Source organism: Pieris brassicae, chromosome 3 (genome assembly GCF_905147105.1).
Source record: "Pieris brassicae chromosome 3, ilPieBrab1.1, whole genome shotgun sequence".
Lineage (NCBI taxonomy): Eukaryota > Metazoa > Arthropoda > Insecta > Lepidoptera > Pieridae > Pieris > Pieris brassicae.
This window is the reverse complement of record NC_059667.1, coordinates 12,280,811-12,300,084: the sequence shown is the minus strand read 5'-3', so window position 1 is coordinate 12,300,084 and position 19,274 is coordinate 12,280,811. Positions and strand designations below refer to the sequence as shown.

The 19,274-nt window shown below is 42.3% G+C and overlaps 1 protein-coding gene across 1 annotated transcript; it reads left to right on the top strand.

Moving 5' to 3' along the window:
* The first annotated feature begins 3,765 nt into the window (after nt 1-3,765).
* On the top strand, nt 3,766-13,620 carry LOC123707379. The gene is made up of 4 exons (XM_045657389.1): nt 3,766-3,929; nt 5,134-5,312; nt 12,306-12,416; nt 13,442-13,620. Exons 1-4 carry the CDS (start codon nt 3,789-3,791, stop codon nt 13,581-13,583), a joined length of 573 nt encoding a protein of 190 aa, XP_045513345.1. The 5' UTR covers nt 3,766-3,788; the 3' UTR covers nt 13,584-13,620.
* The last annotated feature ends 5,654 nt before the right edge of the window (nt 13,621-19,274 follow it).

Genomic DNA, 19,274 nt, shown 5'->3' with positions numbered 1-19,274 from the left:
CACTAGAATAGGCTCCGTTGGGCATATATTTTTTAATAATCTTTGGAAATATGGTGAAAGAATTTTCGAAATCGTACTCGAGGTTTTTGTTAATGCTAATGCTTTTTGTTAATGATTAATTGTAAATCAGATTTAGAAACATTTTAAACGCAAATTTTCCTCTTTATAACATTACTGGCTATATATACATTAAATATCCTGTATACATTAAGTACCTGACATTGTACGTCACCCGTGTTGCCCAAATAATAATCATATGTTCCGTGTAGTGTATACACTACAAACTGTATTTCAAGAGTCCATGTCTCCCACTTACATTTACTAAGTAGCGATATAAATTTAACTACAATTATATTATACATATATTTTTGCAGATTTCCTCGTCGACAGCAGTCTTCAAAACACCTCTACGACAAAGCACATTCTACTAAACATGATTGTGGGATAATGTATCCAGCATGTAAAATTTAAAATGCATAAAAATCGTTATATACAATTTGTTTTTTTTTATATAAAGTACAATCAGTCCAACAGTAAGATTGTTAAAAGACGAAATGATAGTCAAAAATTTTGTCAAATGGCGAGGTGAATCTTGTCACGTATCTTGTATCTATGATTAGAGTAGTGATGCTGTTGAGACGCTGAATAATCTCAATTAAATAAAATAATATTTAATAAAATTCACTTTCGTTTTGTCTTACAGTCTTACCCCTAGTACGTGTACATATAAAGTTACCCCCTAATTGTAAATCAGTCCAATGCTCTGATTAAACTTCAATATTTATCTGTCTCTTTTCATCGCAGTGTAAATACAGTGTGACAGAAAGAAATCAAACAAGAGGGATACTTTAAGTGTTGCGGTCTTCAAAATTGTGCAATTGAATTCTCGAAAGCACTTTAGATTTAAACGCAAAGAAGATTTTTGAAGTTATACTCCTTTTGGCGCGTTTGGGAAAAATTATGAGGGTAAATTTTTACCATGAGCTCGCACACCGTCACAAAAATTCGACACCCCGAAGTTAGGTAGGTCAACATTATAGAATTTTTGTGATGTTTAAATAAACTTTATTTAACTAGATAATGCGTTATAATAAAATTTTCAATGTATTAAATACCTTTTTTCTTTTGTAAGTTTAGTTTTTGCTACAAACGTAGAATAATTTTTTTGAAAAGCTTTTTATCTTGCTACGCCAAATAAGTACTAACGCTCGTACATAAGTACACACCCGTTTTTTTGTTATTTATTTATTTTTTAGAAAGTAAATCGTGATAAACCGATTGGACTTCGGAATTAAGGTATTAATATCCTTAAAATATAATTATGCTCCAGCTTATAGAAACAGAATATAACAATTAATGTGTCAATGTGAAAAAAGCGACTAATTACTTGCTAATCAATCTGAAGATTTGTCGAGATTTCAACATCCGTCGCAACATAAAAATCCAAACAATCTTATCGCAGCAATATGGCCTCTATAGTATACGAACAGGACACAAAATTGTATACTCTACCAAGAAGGTGTTAACATGACTAACTTAATGAATAGCAGTAGTCATGTTCGAATTCTTTGATCAAACAACTCGGGTCACTGAACAGGCAGGTGATTTGAAGCGATCAGAGAATAATATTTTATATGAATTATGACTTATTGCCGTCAAATAAGGGGAAATGTACATGTAATGTACTACCTGTTTCTTTGGATTGGTAGTAGGGTAGCCTTTTGTCTTATAAATGCATGAAAAACCATTTCAATCTTTTTTTTTAAATCAGTATATTAGTAAGTTTTGAGCAGTGTTGGCCTAGTGGGTTCAGCGTGCGATCCCTGAGGTCGTAGGTTCGATCCCCGGCTGTGCGCCAATGGATTTTCTTTATATGTGCGCATTTAACATTAGCTCGAACGGTGAAGGAAAACAACGTGAGGAAACCGGCTTCGGCCGTCGACGGTGTGTGTCAGGCACAGAAGGCTGATCACCTACTTGCCTATTCAATTCACAAACGATCATGAAACAGATACAGAAATCTGAGTCCCAGACCTAAAAAAAGGTTGTAGCGCCATTGATTTATTTTATATTAGTAAGTTCAACCAAACAAAAAAGCAAACAATCGCTTCCGTTTTATAATATTAGTTTAGATAATTAGCAGCTTATATTCGGCGATGTTTTGTGAACCTCATGTTTAAAGTTCACAAAGCTTATTCGCAATTCTAGAGATTTAAGAGTACGTCTTGGTTGAAATATAAGATAGCAATAAAGGGTAATGTAAATCTTACTTTGTTAAAGTAATAATAAACCTATGGCCAGGCATGCCAGCTATTCGCTGGGGCTCGTCATTTTTGCTGGAGGATGCAGTGGCATAACGAGAAGGCGTCTGGGAATATGGTAGTAGTATTATTTCTAGCTCATACTCGTTGTATGCCTAAAAATTATTCACAGGTCCAAATGTGTTTCACATTGGGAGAATAGGCATAATCATATCGTAACTACAGTTCCTAAACAGCTTTTCATACATAATACATTTTAAGATCTTGGGTTTGTTCTAAGTACACATGTGCAGTTATGTAAATGGGAACAAATAAACAAAGACGTCCTAGAGACCCTTCAAACATAAAACTATTGTTTTAACATGTTGACTTGAACATATATTTGAAATATAATAATTTGTTTGTACAATCTTAACTTATGCCTGAAGATATATTCTGAATACTCAGAATCCAGTCATACTTTTCGATTTCTTAATAGCCTTATTATATAAGGTAGTATGTCTGACAGGAAGTACTTTAATTTAAAGGGGTAACTCGGAATTAGAATTAATTTTTACTGTGAAATTTCTAATAAATCATAGATATTGTTAATCTAATTAAAATAATATTTCATTAAAATGTCTATATGTCTATGATGTATACAAAGTATTATAAATTTTAAAAACTTAAACACAACTAATTATTTTTCGCATTAATTTATTAAATGTGTTCGTTTGGATTACGAACTTAAGACCTTAGGACGAGAATCGCACGTTTTACTTTGCCAGGCTATTATTTGTAGATATAAGTTATGAAATTTCAATACAGATGAAAATATTTTCATCCATCAAACCATCCATCCATCCATCAGAAAGTACACTTAAAGTTTCTCGTAATAATCAAGTTAAGGTTTTAAAAAACGTGTATGTACTTATATACGCGTTAGAAGTTATACTTCTTTGGCGTAACAAGATAAAAATCTTTTCAAAAATTATATTCTACGCTTGTAGAAAAAACGACACTAACAATAGAAAAAAGGTATTTAATTCAATGAAAGTTTTATTATAACGCATAATAAATACGTTAAATAAAGTTTATTTAAATATCACAAAACAACTAAAAGGTTGCCTATAGCTAATTTCAGGGGCCGGTGTTTGGTGACGGATTGCGCGCGCTTCGTAAAAATTTACTATTATCATTTTGTCCCTAACGCCGCCATAAGAAGTATAAATTTAAAAATATAACACAACGTTCATACAATAACAAACGTGACGTAATATTTATAATTCAAATGATATACAAAAAATTGTATTGAAACATATTTCAAATTATTTAAGTAAGCAATATAGCATAACCAAGAATGTTTCCTGCGTATTTACCCTGAACCAACAATTACACAACGGGAGCAAGCTAACCCGGTTTATAGATTTGTATATTTAAAATATTAGAACCAAACATCTCGTGACCATTTCGTATATCATCGTAGATCACGAGATGTTTGATTCTTCTTGGAGCTGGTCGGGTATGTATTTATTAAATGTATCTAAAATGCGACTGTGTGTACTACTACTGCTCGCGTATCCGGTTCTCTGTGATAATGTGACCGAACAGTGTCCAAATGTGAAGACATCTTTGGGTAGTATAAGGAAGAAACGATATTTAGTTTTTCCAGATGGGAGTAGTTTTGTGGTAAGCTTTTTATTAAGACCCTACATCAGTTATTCTTCTTTCTTCAATGTAATATCAAAAAAGATAACAATAAATCATAAATGTAATGTATTGAGATTAAAATATTTAATATTAACTTAGACAATATGCATGGCTTAGTTCCTAAATGTATTCGGTAAATGATTGACTATTGGCAACCTACTAAAAACTGTGTTTTTCGAAAGTAATAATAACAAAACATTCATTTCATATGCAAAATATAAGTGGGTTATTGGTTCGTAACAATTTGCCTTAAGAACTATATTAGTATTTTTGACGTTACTATTACATTATCCAGTGCATAAAACGTTTTTATGGCGGTATCGGATGCAGCTATTTTCGCGGTCATCGATTTGTCTATCAGCAACCATTCCCTATACACTGCAGCATCATATCAGCAGCATTATAATTTTAACCTGTAGGACTTAACTGTACTGTTTATAAAGGTGCGGTTTTTAGCAGTGATGTGTGTGGTAAATTATTTACACTGGCTTTAATTAAACTGAGGAAAATTAGCATCGCGTGCGACTATCATCCCTGAGGTCGTAGGTTCGATCCCCGGCTGTGCACCAATGGAATTTATTTCTATGTGCGCATTTAACATTCACTCGAACGGTGAAGAAAACATCCTGAGGAGGCCTTGTCTCTTAGACTCAGGAGGGCACTTATCAGGCACAGGAGGCTGATCACCCACTTGCCTATTAGATTGACAAATGATCAAGTATCAGATACAGAAATCTGAGGCCATTGATTTCTTTTTTATTAAAAGCCTTCTTAGCAAATTCAAGTCAAACTTGACTTAAATTACTTATAAGTATTATTATTATTTATAGTTAGGTTAGATCGTAATATTCCATGATGTCTTAGTAAAGACAACTGTAATAAAAAAAATAATGAAACTAAAGTTACTAATATAATTCTTATGTAAATATTGTTACAATACTTAATGAAAAATGAATATGAATAATAAATGTTCTTAACGAAGGAGAAATAGGTTTATTAGAAAATGCAAATACTTTCTATTAATAGCTATATGTTATATCGCTATTATATGTTTATATTGATGTTTACTATTGAACCGTATTGTATTGTTAACAATACGCTTAATTGGTGTTATGTCATCACTTACGCTTGGTATTATCTAGTAGCTAAATAAACATTGGCACTAAATTTTTCCAATTTTCAGATGACAATTTCCCTGGTAAAAGCGTTCATGACGCACGTTCCATCTGGTTGGAACATAGCTTTGGAAATCGATGTGCTTTTTCCGCTACCCGATGAGAAGTTCTCCAATGAACATAGGAGGCGGAAGTATCATCGACAAAAGAAAGATATCTGGCAACGCATAGAAAATGCATTACATTAGTAAGTATTTTTAAATCGAATAAACGCCGTTTAATTTTACTTAGAATCTTTATATCTTGAAATGACTAAGCTCTTAAATATACATCTCTTTACAATCATAATTCAATGCCACTTCATATGTTATGCGTATCAGATTGTATTTTCTTTTCCTACCACATATATGGTATTTGGGTAACACATTTATAGTATGTGATTGTTTCTACTAGACCAGTTAGTAAGAAAAAGGCCACTCGTGTTTCATTTTTTCTAAAATATAATACCAAATCTACTTTTAATAAAAGTATTATATATTTTTATTTATTTATTTATTTATAAATACTTCGTTACACTACAGAAGAAAAAAAAATGAACATAATTAAATCAAAAGGAGGGCAACTGGCGGCCTTATCGCTTTCGAGCGATCTCTTCCAGGCAACCACTGCGAGTAAAGAAAAAAATAAATAAAATGTATCAAATTACATAAGATAGGCAAGTAATGCAAAAATACATGTTATACACAGTTATTAAGACAAAACTAAACAGGAACAAAAAATACAGCAACTAAACTAAAAAGATGATACATTAAAAATAGAAAGTAAAAAGACACATAAATCACGATAATTTAAGATAAGTCTCACGTCAGTTAGTAGTTGGTAAGAAAGTTAGGGATAAAATGTGTACAGGTAATGTTTATACAGAAGAAATTTAAAGGAAGATAGAGAAGGAAGAATATTTGTAAAATATGATATACATATTATCTACCGTTTCAATCAAATGAATAGATAGGTACTTAAAAACTTAAAGATTTCCAGGAATGAGAACGGTCCTATTCATTCGTTGCAATAAAAACGTCCTATGATTTTTAATTTCCTTCCAATTATCAAAAGAACAATTAAACGTCTCAGGAACAGTTCAATAAGGTTCTCATTAAGGCTTTGAGATGCAATAACGGCTGAGAATCGATTAATCGAGACAAAATTGATTGAGCTAAGTGAGAAGCTCCAAGTGAATATTTTAATGGAACAAATGCTCAAGAAAAGCTTTGTAGGATTTTTCTAAGGAAGTTATAAAACTTTTTAATTTTCATATCTTGGTTTTTTACTTTTAAATATCGATTATAATATATATACATAAATCATAATTACAAGTGGTCAGTAATTCAACATTCCTTTTTAGTTCGCGTCCAACACGCCTACAGAGTGCACGTGTGGCACGCGTACTGCATGCGCTTAGCTATTTTGGGAATGCGTAAGCGCGTGATGTGATATCTTATATGTTATCTACATTTTATGTGTAGGGGATGGTGACTACTCTATACGTGCCAGTTCTGTTTGGACCAGACTTAATTTTTTGTCTGGATTGATTAAGACCTCAGTGTCTGGGTGGAACCGGACACATGTGATTATGTCTGCGCGTGATAGTAGTGTCTTGAAGCGTGAGGAGCAATAAACTGTGTGGTATCTAAACATTGTATAAGGGATAGTGACCCACTGTGTGTGTGTAATAGTCTCGATTGGAATTTAGTTACTGCTTTTGAAGTAACTACGGCGGCCTGGTGGAACCGGGGATGATTTACGCCATCTGCATATTCAAGGGCTTGGCGTAATAAGCTGTGTTGTGTATACAGTATACACATTTGTATGAGGGATAGAGACCCTTTGTGTGTGTCAGTTGCGGCTGGGTGAAATTGGTGGTACAATATTTATGTGTGATTGCGTCATCTTGACCAGCGGCGGTGATTTTAGTTTAAGTGTATGAATTCTAAGTGTGTGTAGATTAAGATAGTTATAGAATTTATATTGTTTAGATTAAATTAGAATTAGAAATTTTTGTGTAATACTGTAAGATACATTACTGGACGGGCAAGGCCAGGTCTCCATAAGGGGCCTGGACCTTTTTGTCGGCAAGATGGCCGAGAGTGATAGAATTTGTAGGTCCCGGGAAACACGCGGTTGGTCTTGAGGAGGCTGAGCGGGATATGGCGGAGCAAGTCGCTCGTTCCACTTTAGAACGCCAATTGCGGAGTGCACGTCGGGATGTGGCCCTCAGAATGGAGGTGTCGGGATGTACAAATAAGCAGCCGGATGAATTGGCGGGTGTATCGGTGAATGGTCTCCGCGAAATTATGGCAGGGTTCGTAGGTGAAATCAAAGGGGAGTTGTTGGCAGACATCATGCGGGCGGTGGGAGGCATGATGGATGCTAAGCTCGCTGGAATTGGAGATCGCCTCCTCCCGCAGCCGACCATTCGTCCTCCACTGGCGGCTTCACGGGTGGTGGATGTGGGTCACATAGGCGCAGTTGAGGCGACTGCTGCGCGGCGGGGCACATATGAGATGGGCAATGTTGTCATGGAGGGGGTATCTGAGAGTTGGTCGATGGTGACGGGGAAAAAGGGAAAGGGGAAGGGAAAGAAATCAAAGGCGGTCTCAGCATCTAAATCTTGTTTTGGGACATCTGGTGTGGCGTCCTCTGCAACGGCCCCGGTAGTGGTCGCATCCCCTGCTCCTTTGAGGTTGCCAGTTAGAGGACTATCCCAAACACAACCTGGTTTGCAGCAGCAGGGTCTTGGTGGTGCAAAGTATGGGCAGGCTGACCGCAGTACTGCGCGGGTTCTCGTGGAGCCTACCACTGCCGCGGTTGTTTTAACTCTGCGGAAGGATGCGGCAGAGAGGGGACACACGTACGCCGCTCTTTTGTCCAGAGCTAAGCAGGACATCAGTCTATCAGGTTTGGGCATTGAAAGGGTGAGCATACGTACAACTGCTACAGGGGCGCGGCTGTTAGAGATCCCGGGTGCCCAGAGGGGAGAAAAGGCCGACCGCCTCGCGGAGTGCCTTCGAGTGGTGCTGGCGGACGTAGCTCGGGTTGAGAGACCCGTCAAATGTGCGGATCTTTACATCCGAGACCTTGACGACAGCATAACCGTTGAGGAGGTGGTGACAGCCGTGGCAGCTAAGGGTGGTTGATCTGCTCAACAAATTAAGCCTGGGTAAATCCTTAGGCGTGACGATGGTATGGGGGATATCTTTATCTTGTGTCCGATCTCTGCTGCCAAGAAGGTAGCCGAAGGGCGGCTTCTTATTGGGTGGAGCTCGGCCAGGGTAGAAATACGTGAGGAACGACCCCTAAGATGTTTTAAGTGTATGCGATTGGGGCACACAAGAGAAATGTGTACATCAGAGGTGGATCTAGGAAGTGCGTGTAATAGGTGTGGGAAGATCGGGCATAAGGCTGGTGAGTGCAGTTTGCAAGCACACTGCGTGGTTTGTGCTTCGATTGGAATGCCTGCGGAGCATAAGATGGGTGGACGGGCTTGCAAGCCTCCGCCGATTAGCAGGGCGGGTCTTGTTGTGGCTGCAACACGTCCGACACCGGAGGTGTTCCTCCCTGGGGAGTCTGGTGCAATGTCTGATTAATATGGATCAAAGTTGCACCAGCTTCCTACAGGGAAACCTCAACCATTGCGCTGCGGCACAAGACCTATTCTTGCAGTCCATGGTGGAATTGAGAGTGCATGCTGCGGTTGTTTCTGAACGTGGAGATACGTTGGGGCTTGTGGCAGTTATTGTCAGTCCGAAGGGTACAGCTTTTACCCTTCGAGAAAGGGGGCCTGGGTACGTAATGGTTGACTGGGGGCCTTGGACGGTTGTGGGAACCTATTTCTCCCCTAACAAGCCGCTTAGAGACTTCGAATGCTTTATTGGCGGCTTGGGTCTTGCGATCCAGCGGGCCTTACCCAGGCCAGTTATTTTCATGGGGGACTTAAACGCTAGATCCATCGCCTGGGGTGACACATTTGTGAATCCCAGGGGGCCGCTTCTGGAGGAGTGGGCGGCAGAGTTAGGACTTCTGTTTATGAATAGGGGGACGGAGCCTACATGTGTGCGACCGCAGGGAGTATCACGTGTCGATGTCACGCTTGCCACTTCAAACATCGCGTGGAGGTTGTCTGGATGGGAGGTAATGAGGGACTTGGAGACATTCTCAGATCACTGTTACATTAAGTTTTTTGTTAATGCTTCTTCAGGGCCACCTCTGAGGCCACGGAGCAGTCATCGGATTTTTCCGCGCTGGACGGTTGGTCGCCTTAACCGAGAGCGAGCAGAGGAGGTTGCCATTGTTCAGGCGTGGTGTGCGGATTCAACCCCGGTTGCAAGTGTGGAAGAGGGCGTCCGCAGCTTCCAACGGAGTATGATGGAGGTGTGCAACGCCTCTATGCCTAAGTGGAGACCGCCACCTCAACGAAAGGCAACCTATTGGTGGACGCGGGAAATTCAAGAGCTTCGCAGGATATGTAGTGGTGCTAGGAGGGCCTATCTTCGGAGCTGCCGAAGAAGAAGTGATGATCCGCAGGTCAGAGAGGGGTTGCGGTTAGTCTACTGTACACACAAGAAGGCCCTTCAAGTGGCGATCTTAGACGCCAAGAACGAGGCACATAAAAAGTTCTTGAAGGAGTTAGATAGTGATCCATGGGGACGCCCCTACCGAGCAACCCGAAAAGAGCTAAAGGGCGCAGGGGCTTCACTAACGGAGACTCTTGAGCCCAAAATGCTTGATAGGGTGATTACGGGGCTTTTCCCTTTGCCACCAAACATTGTCCCTCCGAGGATGGTAACCTCGGTGGTGGAGAGGGACGTTGATAGTGGGCAAGCTCCTGAGGCGACTGACTCTGAAATAGAGTCCATACTTTGTCGTCTGAAGAGCAGAAACAAGGCACCAGGCCCAGATGGCTTGCATGCTAGGGTCCTGGCTGTAACTTTTCCTTATATGAGGGAAATCATTCGGGGTCTGTTTGACTTATATTTACGTAGTGGACGGTTCCCGATGGCATGGAAGGAGGGCCAATTATGTCTCATCCGAAAGGAAGGTCGTGCGCCGAACAGCCCTGGACCTTACCGGCCCATAATTCTCTTAGACGAAGTTGGCAAGGCGTTGGAATGGATTATTGCCTCTCGTTTGGGCCGTCACCTCTCGATTGTGGGACCGGACCTGGACGAGGCCCAATATGGCTTCCGGGCTGGACGCTCTACGATCGATGCTCTCATGAACCTATAAAAGTACACCAAGGGGGTAGTCGATCGGGGTGGGAGAGCGTTAGGAGTGTCTCTTGACATTGCTAATGCCTTTAATAGTCTTCCATTTGGCGTGATCAGGGAGGCCCTTGAATTTTTCGAGGTTCCCCTGTAATTGCGCCGAATAGTAGGGAGCTATTTGGAAGGACGACAGGTGGCTATTGTGAACGGACAAGGAGAAATCGTTCGCCATCCAGTGTTGTGTGGGGTTCCACAGGGATCAGTTCTCGGACCGTTTCTGTGGAATATTAGTTATGATTGGGTGCTGCGAGGTGCACTTCTTCCTGGGATGCGCCTTTTTTGCTACGCAGACGACACTCTAGTCGTGGCGAGTGGAGGGTCATTTAGGGAGGTGGCTCAGCTTGCAACAGCCGGTACTAGGCTCGTTGTTGGGCGGATTCAGGCCCTGGGTCTCAGAGTGTCCCTTGAAAAAACGGAAGCCCTGCTATTTCATGGCCCGAGGATGGGTCCTCCTTCGGGGGCGGCTTTGGTGGTCGAAGGCATTAGAATTTCAGTGGCCTCCTCCATGAAGTATCTTGGTCTTGTTTTGGATGGTCGCTGGAATTTCGAGCCCCATTTTAAATCTCTTGAAGAGAGACTTGTGAGAGCAGCAGGAGCACTTGGCAAGCTCTTGCCTAACCTTGGAGGTCCATGTCAGAGTGTGCGTCGGCTGTACTGTGGAATCATTCGCAGTATGGCCCTATACGGGGCCCCTATTTGGGACGATGCGCTGAGTAGGCGGACTAATCGTGTGCTTTTACGGAGGCCGCAGCGAGTGATTGCGGTTCGGGCAGCTCGCTGTTATCGTACCGTGTCGTTCGAGGCGGCCTATGTGTTAGCTGGCACTCCTCCCTGGGAGCGGGAGGTAGAACTCCTCGCTGCCTTATACCGCGTGAAAGCCGAGGTAATAGTTAGCGGGAACCATTCGTAGGGGGAAATAGCGGGACATGTAAGGCGTCATGCCAGAGAAACTCTTTTCGAAAGGTGGTTGGACGACCTGGCTACGCCTCGAGCTGGTGCTTTAACAATAGAGGCTATTCGCCCAGTATCGGTATCGGTCATAGGGGCGGACCTCACTTTACCTGGTATTATACTAGCTATACTAGGAAGTGAGGAGGCCTGGAGTGCAATGGTCTCCTTCTGTGAGCATGTAATGCTGCAGAAGGAGGCTGCTGAGCGATTGAGGGAGAGGTCTGGGGATGACCGTAGACTGATCGGTGGTTCAAGGCTGGGGCTCGACCTCGAGTGGCCCGGAATCGCCGGTCCTGAATGACCTCTGTGTGTCGGATTTAAGCCCGGGTCCTTTGGGTAGAATGCCTGGTGAACCCCGAGGGCCCATCTTAAGGGCGTGTGAAGGGTTGAGGTGTTTTTAGTGGGTCGGGTCTCGCTACACCTCTGAATAGCAGAGGGATTTGAGTGTAGACCCAGCCCCACAGTCCCCGCGTCAAGCTCGATATCCTTGGCGCGGGCCTGCGCAAGCGCATTTTCACCTCATACAAAAAAAAAAAAAAGGTCAAGGAAAAAACTGAATGAACAGTGAAATTCAGCACAAGCCTAGTTTATAATTAACACATATAAGTTTTGAGAATAATCATATTTGAGAATATTACATAGTTAGGTTTAGTTAATTATATCTTATAAAAATTCTAGTCTCTTTTTTTTGCCTGACACTATGTTTTAATAGGCTAATAATTTAATGTTTACACACTGTAAATTTTAGGTCATTATATTTTAAATGACATAAGGCATAATAATGATTTCCAAACTATAATAATAATAATGACTTACTGAGAGACTTACTAATAATGAGTTTACTATTAATCTAATCCCGCATGCTCTTTTGCCCATAAAAAAAGCTTCCATTGCTACAATAATACAGATCCGATTATCCTTTAAAACGTTGGAGCTCGTAAATTCTGATTTACTTATAATATTTTCAGTCATAACTTCAACGGCCGGGCGTGTGTACTTCGTTGCATTTGTGAAAGCAAGAGTCACCTAGCACCTCCCGGTGCATCACTGGTCCATGATTTACTGAGAGCTATTTTTACGTAAGTTATATATTTGTAATAGCTGATATAAATGTGTCTATATCAAACATAAATTAATTGTTTTATGTCAAGTGATTCGCTGATTCAATTTTAATGGATTAATAACTAGTTATACGTACAAAGTGACGTAGTCAAGAGAATTAGGCAGTTGGCTATAAAGAAAAGTTTAATAGGTTAGTAAGTTCTCACAAGCCACAATTTAATACTCGTAAATAGCTGATTGGTTTTTACTTGCCTAAAAATGTGTTCGTTGTACCTCAGGGCTCATGTATTAAGTGCCATATATTGAATCATTTAATCATGCTACACACTATGTATTTACAATTTTCATAACCTACAAAGTGATAATAAAAATTAAAACAAATTTAAAAAGTTTGGTCCCTGTGGCAGTGTACCTTTAACGCTGGCAGCATTTTCTCGCCGTATTGCGATACTTATTCGTTGAGCCAGGAAAGCACCAGCTCTGGGGTCACACCAGGACTATTTACCAGTTGCCAACTTAAATCTTAAATAGGCGCCTGTGCACTTGAACACCACGGCCTAAGAGTCTCTACTAGAAAGGGAACAAAATCGAAGTTGGAGGAAATACTCTTATATTTGTGCTGTTTATTATTTTCTGTTTGCCCTGCGGCCAGAAATAAAAAAAAAACTAAATTATAATTATAAACTAAATTAAAGTATATAATTAATTATTATTAATTATAATATAATTATTATTTAATTTATAAACTAAATTATAATTTTCATATATTATAATCATAACTGTTTGTAACATTTTCTAGTTTTATTTGTTAAAGTGTCGGTTAGTTATTAGTAATTTGTAAGATAAGGTAACAAACATTACATATTTACATTGAATAAAAATAAATAAAAGTTTCACATGGACCTACACTTTTACGCTCTTCATATATTGAAATATATATAACTGTTTTATATGTTCTAACTGTTTAAGTATCCCAGCGTAATGGATATACATTATTATATGTTTTATTATTTGATTCGTAATAATATTATTTGTATTTCAGGGCTCCACTAAAAGAGGAATATTCAAACGAGATCAGTGATATGTACAATGAGATATTGGATCCCAACTTTTGTGATCAAGTCCACGACTGTCCCTTTTCCATACTACATTTTATATTAACTTTGAATAAACGTAAATATTAGGAAATTATATTCGTGTCATAATGTATTAAGTTTATGTATACGAAAAAGAAAATAAACACACTCGTGAATTTATTTAGTTATTTATTAACACTTCGTTACAGATATATAATACAATTGACAATCAAATGAAAAGTAGGGCAACTGGCAGCCTTATATCTTTATAGCGACCTCTTCCACTCTGAGAAAAAATAGATAAGATCAGCAAGAAGTGGAGATAGTTAGTTATTTAGATGAAATTTATGTAATTTAGAATTACAATATAAAACTAAATAATTATTTATATTGATTTTAAATGGTATACAATTATCAATATACGTAACTTAGAGGAGATTCTCAAGCTAGACTCTATACAAAAATAAAACAAATTTAAAAACTTTGACTCATAAGATATCACTCAGATCCATAAATGCTGGCAGCGTTTCTTTGGAGCAGTGCGATGCTTGTACGCTGAACGAGGTAAATACCAGCTCTGGTGTGATCGGTGCTGTCTACGAAGAACCTAAATATTTTATTAGATGCTACGCACTTGTACTGCTACAAAAAAAACTATTATTTACCATTTGAGTCATAATATTCTATTTTAGAGATAGATATTTATATCTTCGAGTTTCAAAAAGTAATAATTACAATTGTAATAAAACATCTTGGTATGGTACCGACATCTATGAACATTCTAGCAATTAATTATAAATTTTTTAGTATAGTACATTTTAGATAAAAAAAATAGTACTTCTTAAAATACTAAACTGGAACGATTTCAATGTATTGTTCGGCAATTTTATTAATTACACTAAGCTCGCGCGTCATGTTTACAGTATATAATAAATATAACATCATGATATACAATATCGAACACGAATGAAATTAACTGTATTATACGCGAGAGATATAGGAAAGTTTGAAAGATTATGTGTAATGTGAGCTTATACAGCCTTCAGTTATGGTCTCACACATACGGAAGAAAAATCAAGACTTGAACACTACTTTCTAATTATTAAATATGGAATATTTTTAATTGACCTTAAGCGCCCTTAGTAAACCTTTTTCCTTGAGTGTGTTACAATAATGCAAAATATATTCGTCCATATTTTTTGCTAAAATGTTCAATTCAACAAAATAACATTTCGGATGTGAGGGCTTATTATTTAATTAATGTATAAGTTTAAATATATTACTAACTTTTGTACTCCTGGAATTTAACCTTATATTAAATAGGACGTTTAAAAACTATCCTTCTTTAAATGTCGGTTGAATTATAATTTCACTGCTACAGGATATAGGTAGATTAGAAATGAAAGCTGCTGTTATATTGAAACTCTTCTCCCGTATATTTTTCGAGTAAGTATTTCCCATATCAAGTTAATTGCCTTATAATCCGTGCTCGTGGGGCTTATCTCCACGTGTTAAGATTATTCATGACATTCATATCGATACTCAATATAAATGATGATGTTAGTCGTACTAATCTACTAGGATCGTAATTTTTTTTTAGAGACGATGATTTTGGGTTTAGGTTGATTGGTCCTTATTTGGTTAAAATAAAACTTCCTAATAATTCGTTGAGAAGAGGTGAAGATGGAATGTGGAATGTGTTTAATTTTTAAAAACTGTAGATTTATATACAAAAGTTATCCTACACTGGCCACTAGTGGTAACATGTGGTACCAAGATGCGAAGGGTGCGTAGACAATAAAATCGAGGTGCGGCAAAAAGTTGTCCTTTTCTGCGCGCAACCGTCCACTTCGCTTCCGACCGCCGACCCGTGCGGACGTCTGCTCCAGTGCTCTCTCCGTGTGAGTCATCAGTGCTGTAGTGCTCTCTCGCTCGCTCCGTGTGAGTCATCGCCGCTTGCCGCTGTACAGTGCGCACGCGCTGTCCGATCGCTGCCTTGCTGCCTGCCGCCCTCTTATTGGTCGCTTCGCGTCTTCGGTGTTTGGACATCGGGTTGAAGGCTACAATTAATGAACGCGGGTTTACCTGCGGCCCTCAGATAGCCACCTAACGGTGCCAAACGGTTATCTGTTGGTTAACGCCTTGTGCGGGAGTGTTTATGTCCGGGGTGCATACACCGTGCCTTTTTCAAGGCGCGTAACAGCCCCTCCGCTTCCTTCAAGTTCTGTGCTCGGCCAGGCCTCCTAGTAGGCACGTATTGGGGAGTAGGTACTCCAACTACTCTCTAGCAACCGGCTAAACACAGGTCCACTGTTGGACGGGTCCTGTCACATCCGTAGGGGCTCTTATACCCAATCTCCTATGGGCTGGTTAGGTCGGTGACAAACCACACCTCCGCTATCACCAGCGGAGGCAAAATCACTAGCTTAGGTACTCACCACACTTAGGCAAACTAGGTACACACACCCGTCGTCAACCTGTTGGCTTCCCGCCTTCAGAATGGCGTCCGGGGATCCACCCCCTGACATAAGAAGAATTCTGCTCTTTCTCCAAGAGCGCTTCCCCGACGCATTGCGGGCTTTTAACGAGTCCGTAACCGCGGATTCACCGCGTTCGCCGTCGCCATCGCCGCGTAAGGCGAAGAAAAATGCCTCCGTGAAGGCATCGCGACCCGATACCCGCTCTCGCTCGCGCTCGTGCTCACCACTCCCTGAAGTGGGAAGTGCCAGCGATGAGGAGACGGGTCAAAATTCACGCCCCTCTTCGGTCATGTCGACCCAATCCGCCCCGGCGGTAGCGGCCGACGAAGCCGCAATAAACTCATCTTCCGAGAGCGACGGCTTTCAAACCGTCGGCCGGAAGAAGAAAAAGCGTTCGGCCAACGGCGGTCCTCCCGCTAAAAGGCCCACCCAAGCCACGAACCCTCCGAAGAGGGATCTTAGTTCCCTTTTATCGGGAAAACCTGCGCCCCCCGCCCCAGCGGACCGCATCAAAACCCCCCCGCCTGTATACGTTAGGGACAAGGGCGCCTGGCCGGCCCTATCAAAAATTATCGACACAAGGCGATAACTTACAAGGCCCGAACGTTGAGGGATAACCTTTGCGTTCAGGTCTTTTCATCTGATCACCACCGCTTTCTAACTTCATACCTTCGCTCGGAAGGTATCGGTGGCCACACCTTTCCCCTACCCGAGGAACGCGTCCTTAGGGTAGTTATTAAGGGCATCCCAAAGGAGATAGACTCCGGGATAGTCCAATCGGACCTCGTCGAGCAGGGATACCCCGTAATGGATGTATTCCGTATGCTCAAAAGAACTACCAAAGAAGAGTACGACATGGTACTCGTTGTCCTCGATCCCACCCCGAGTGGGAAAAAGATATTTAGCCTGAGAGAGTGTTGCAAGCTCTCGGGGCTGAGGGTTGAAACCCCCCTCAAACATTCCTTCACACGACAGTGTCACCGCTGTCAACTCTACGGGCACGCGGCCCGTAACTGTTTCGCTAGGGCACGGTGCGTAAAGTGCCTAGGCGACCACGGCACGGCGGACTGCAAAAGAACGCTTCCGTGCGCTGAGCCGCCAGCGTGCGTGCTTTGCGGGCAACAGGGCCACCCTGCGAATTATCGCGGGTGCCCTCGTGCCCCCAAGGCGCATAAGCCGACGTCTGGGTGCACGGCGGGGCGCGATGCGGTCCGTCGTGGCCCGGGAGCAAACCCACGTACGCGCCGGCCCCACCTCCTAAGAATAGTGCCTCGACCAAGCCCCCCGTTACGGAGGGCCCTCCCCAGCTCACGTCAGAGGCCTTCCCGCCTCTGCCAGCTAAAGCGGCACCCGTGACACCTTCCCAGGCGCCGGCGCCGACCCCCGTCATAACGGAGAGGCCCACACGCAAGGTGAGTCCTGCAGCTAAAGTCCTCAGCCACACTGCAGAGGCCGCCGCGGAATCAGAAAAGGTCCGCGACGCCTTAAATCTTGCGTTTAGCATTGTAGACGCGTTAGATATAGACGCTCTTGTCGCCTTCTCCGAGGCTTTCAAATCCGCCAATAACGCGGAAGACAAGAAACAGCTGGTAATCGAGCACGTCCTGCTCCTTAAGTCCGTGCGACAATTTGCAGACTCCACCACACCGCAATAGCTACGACCACGTCTAGGATCAAGGCTCGATCACTGTCCGTAGTGACTTTCAATGCAAACGGTTTCAAGCCGCAGGCAGATTTGGTCCGATATTTCCTCGTTCGCCACCAAATAGATATTTTCCTAGTACAGGAATCTTTCCTCAAGCCCAGTACGCTCATTTATTATAGACGAGCGCTTCACTGCTCGCCGTTAGACCCGCCCTCCCTTACCAACATAGAGTGCTCTGTGTTGCGCGTAGCCATGACCGGCCATCAGCCGATTATTATCGCGTCGGTGTACCTCCCTCCCGCCAAGGACATACTAGAGAGCGATCTCAGAACCCTGTTTGCGATGGGCCCCTCGGTCTTATTAGTCGGGGATCTCAATAGCAGACACGGGGACTGGAATAGCTCAAAACAGAACCCTAATGGGTTAGCCCTCAATAGGCTTATAGACGTGCTCAATTTCAACGTCATTGCCCCCATACAACCGACTCGCCGTGGCATAACAGGCAACGGCCTTCTCTCAACGGACGTCATAGACGTAGCGGTTTTACGTAACGTGGCACTACAGCCGCGAAGCGTAGAGACGTTACACGAGTTAGACTCGGATCACTTCCCGGTTCACTTTGAATTCGGCCCTCCTAACACTCGAGAGAAGAGGTTCAAGTCCATTGTCGACTGGCAGAAGTTAGACGAGGCTCTCAAGCCCGCCGACACCTCTGCCCTCCCAAATGTCCCCGACAATTTAGTCTCGTCCGCTCACGCGTTAGACGCGATCTCCTCGGTCACTAATCACATTCAGACCAAGGTCGCCGAGTCGTCCCGGAAGGTCCCAGATGAGTTCGCTCAACGCTGGTAGCTTCCCCCGGACGCGAGGCGTCTGTTGACCGAGAAGAACGCGGCGACTCGCGCCTTCGCCAGAGCACCGACCGACGAAAACCGCAGCACTCCGCGCCTCACAGCGCCGAGTCAAAGAGCGCATGCGGGAAATTAGAAACGAACACTGGGACCGTCTTACCAGCGAATTGTCACCTTCGCACACGGCCTATTGGTCTCTCGCGCGTTCCCTTAAAACCGACACGGTGGCGTCCATGCCCCCTCTCAAGCGTCCAAATCTGCCTGACGCATTCGACGACGACGAAAAAGCCGAGTGCTTAGCCGTCAACCTAGTGGAGCAGTGCACCCCGTATCTCGATCATAGCGACCCGGCGCACGTCGAACACGTGAACCGCGAGGTCGAACGCATCGTAGCACTGCCCCTCCCTCCCGAGCCGCTCCCTCCTACGTCGATCGCCGAGGTCAAAACTCTAATAAAGAGTACACAGCCTCGTAAATCTCCAGGTCTCGACGCCATCTCGAACAAGGTCGATCGAGCGTGACTCCTAGATATTTGACGGACTTTTGCCATGGGATGGCTTGCCCGTATAGGGTTACCTCTGTCTTGAGGTGAAATTTATCCCTAGCGTTAGCACCGGGGTTGCCCCTGGCAAAGAGAACTGCTACGCTTTTCTCGGGATTTATTTGGAAGCCCCATTTCCGAAACCATTAGCCTAACGACGTGGTAGCGGTCTGAAGTCTGTCCACGATGACACCTCTATCTTTGTGGGTGGTATAGAGAGCGGTGTCATCGGCATAGAGGGCTAGATCCACATTGGGAGCCCTAGGGATGTCGCCGGTATAC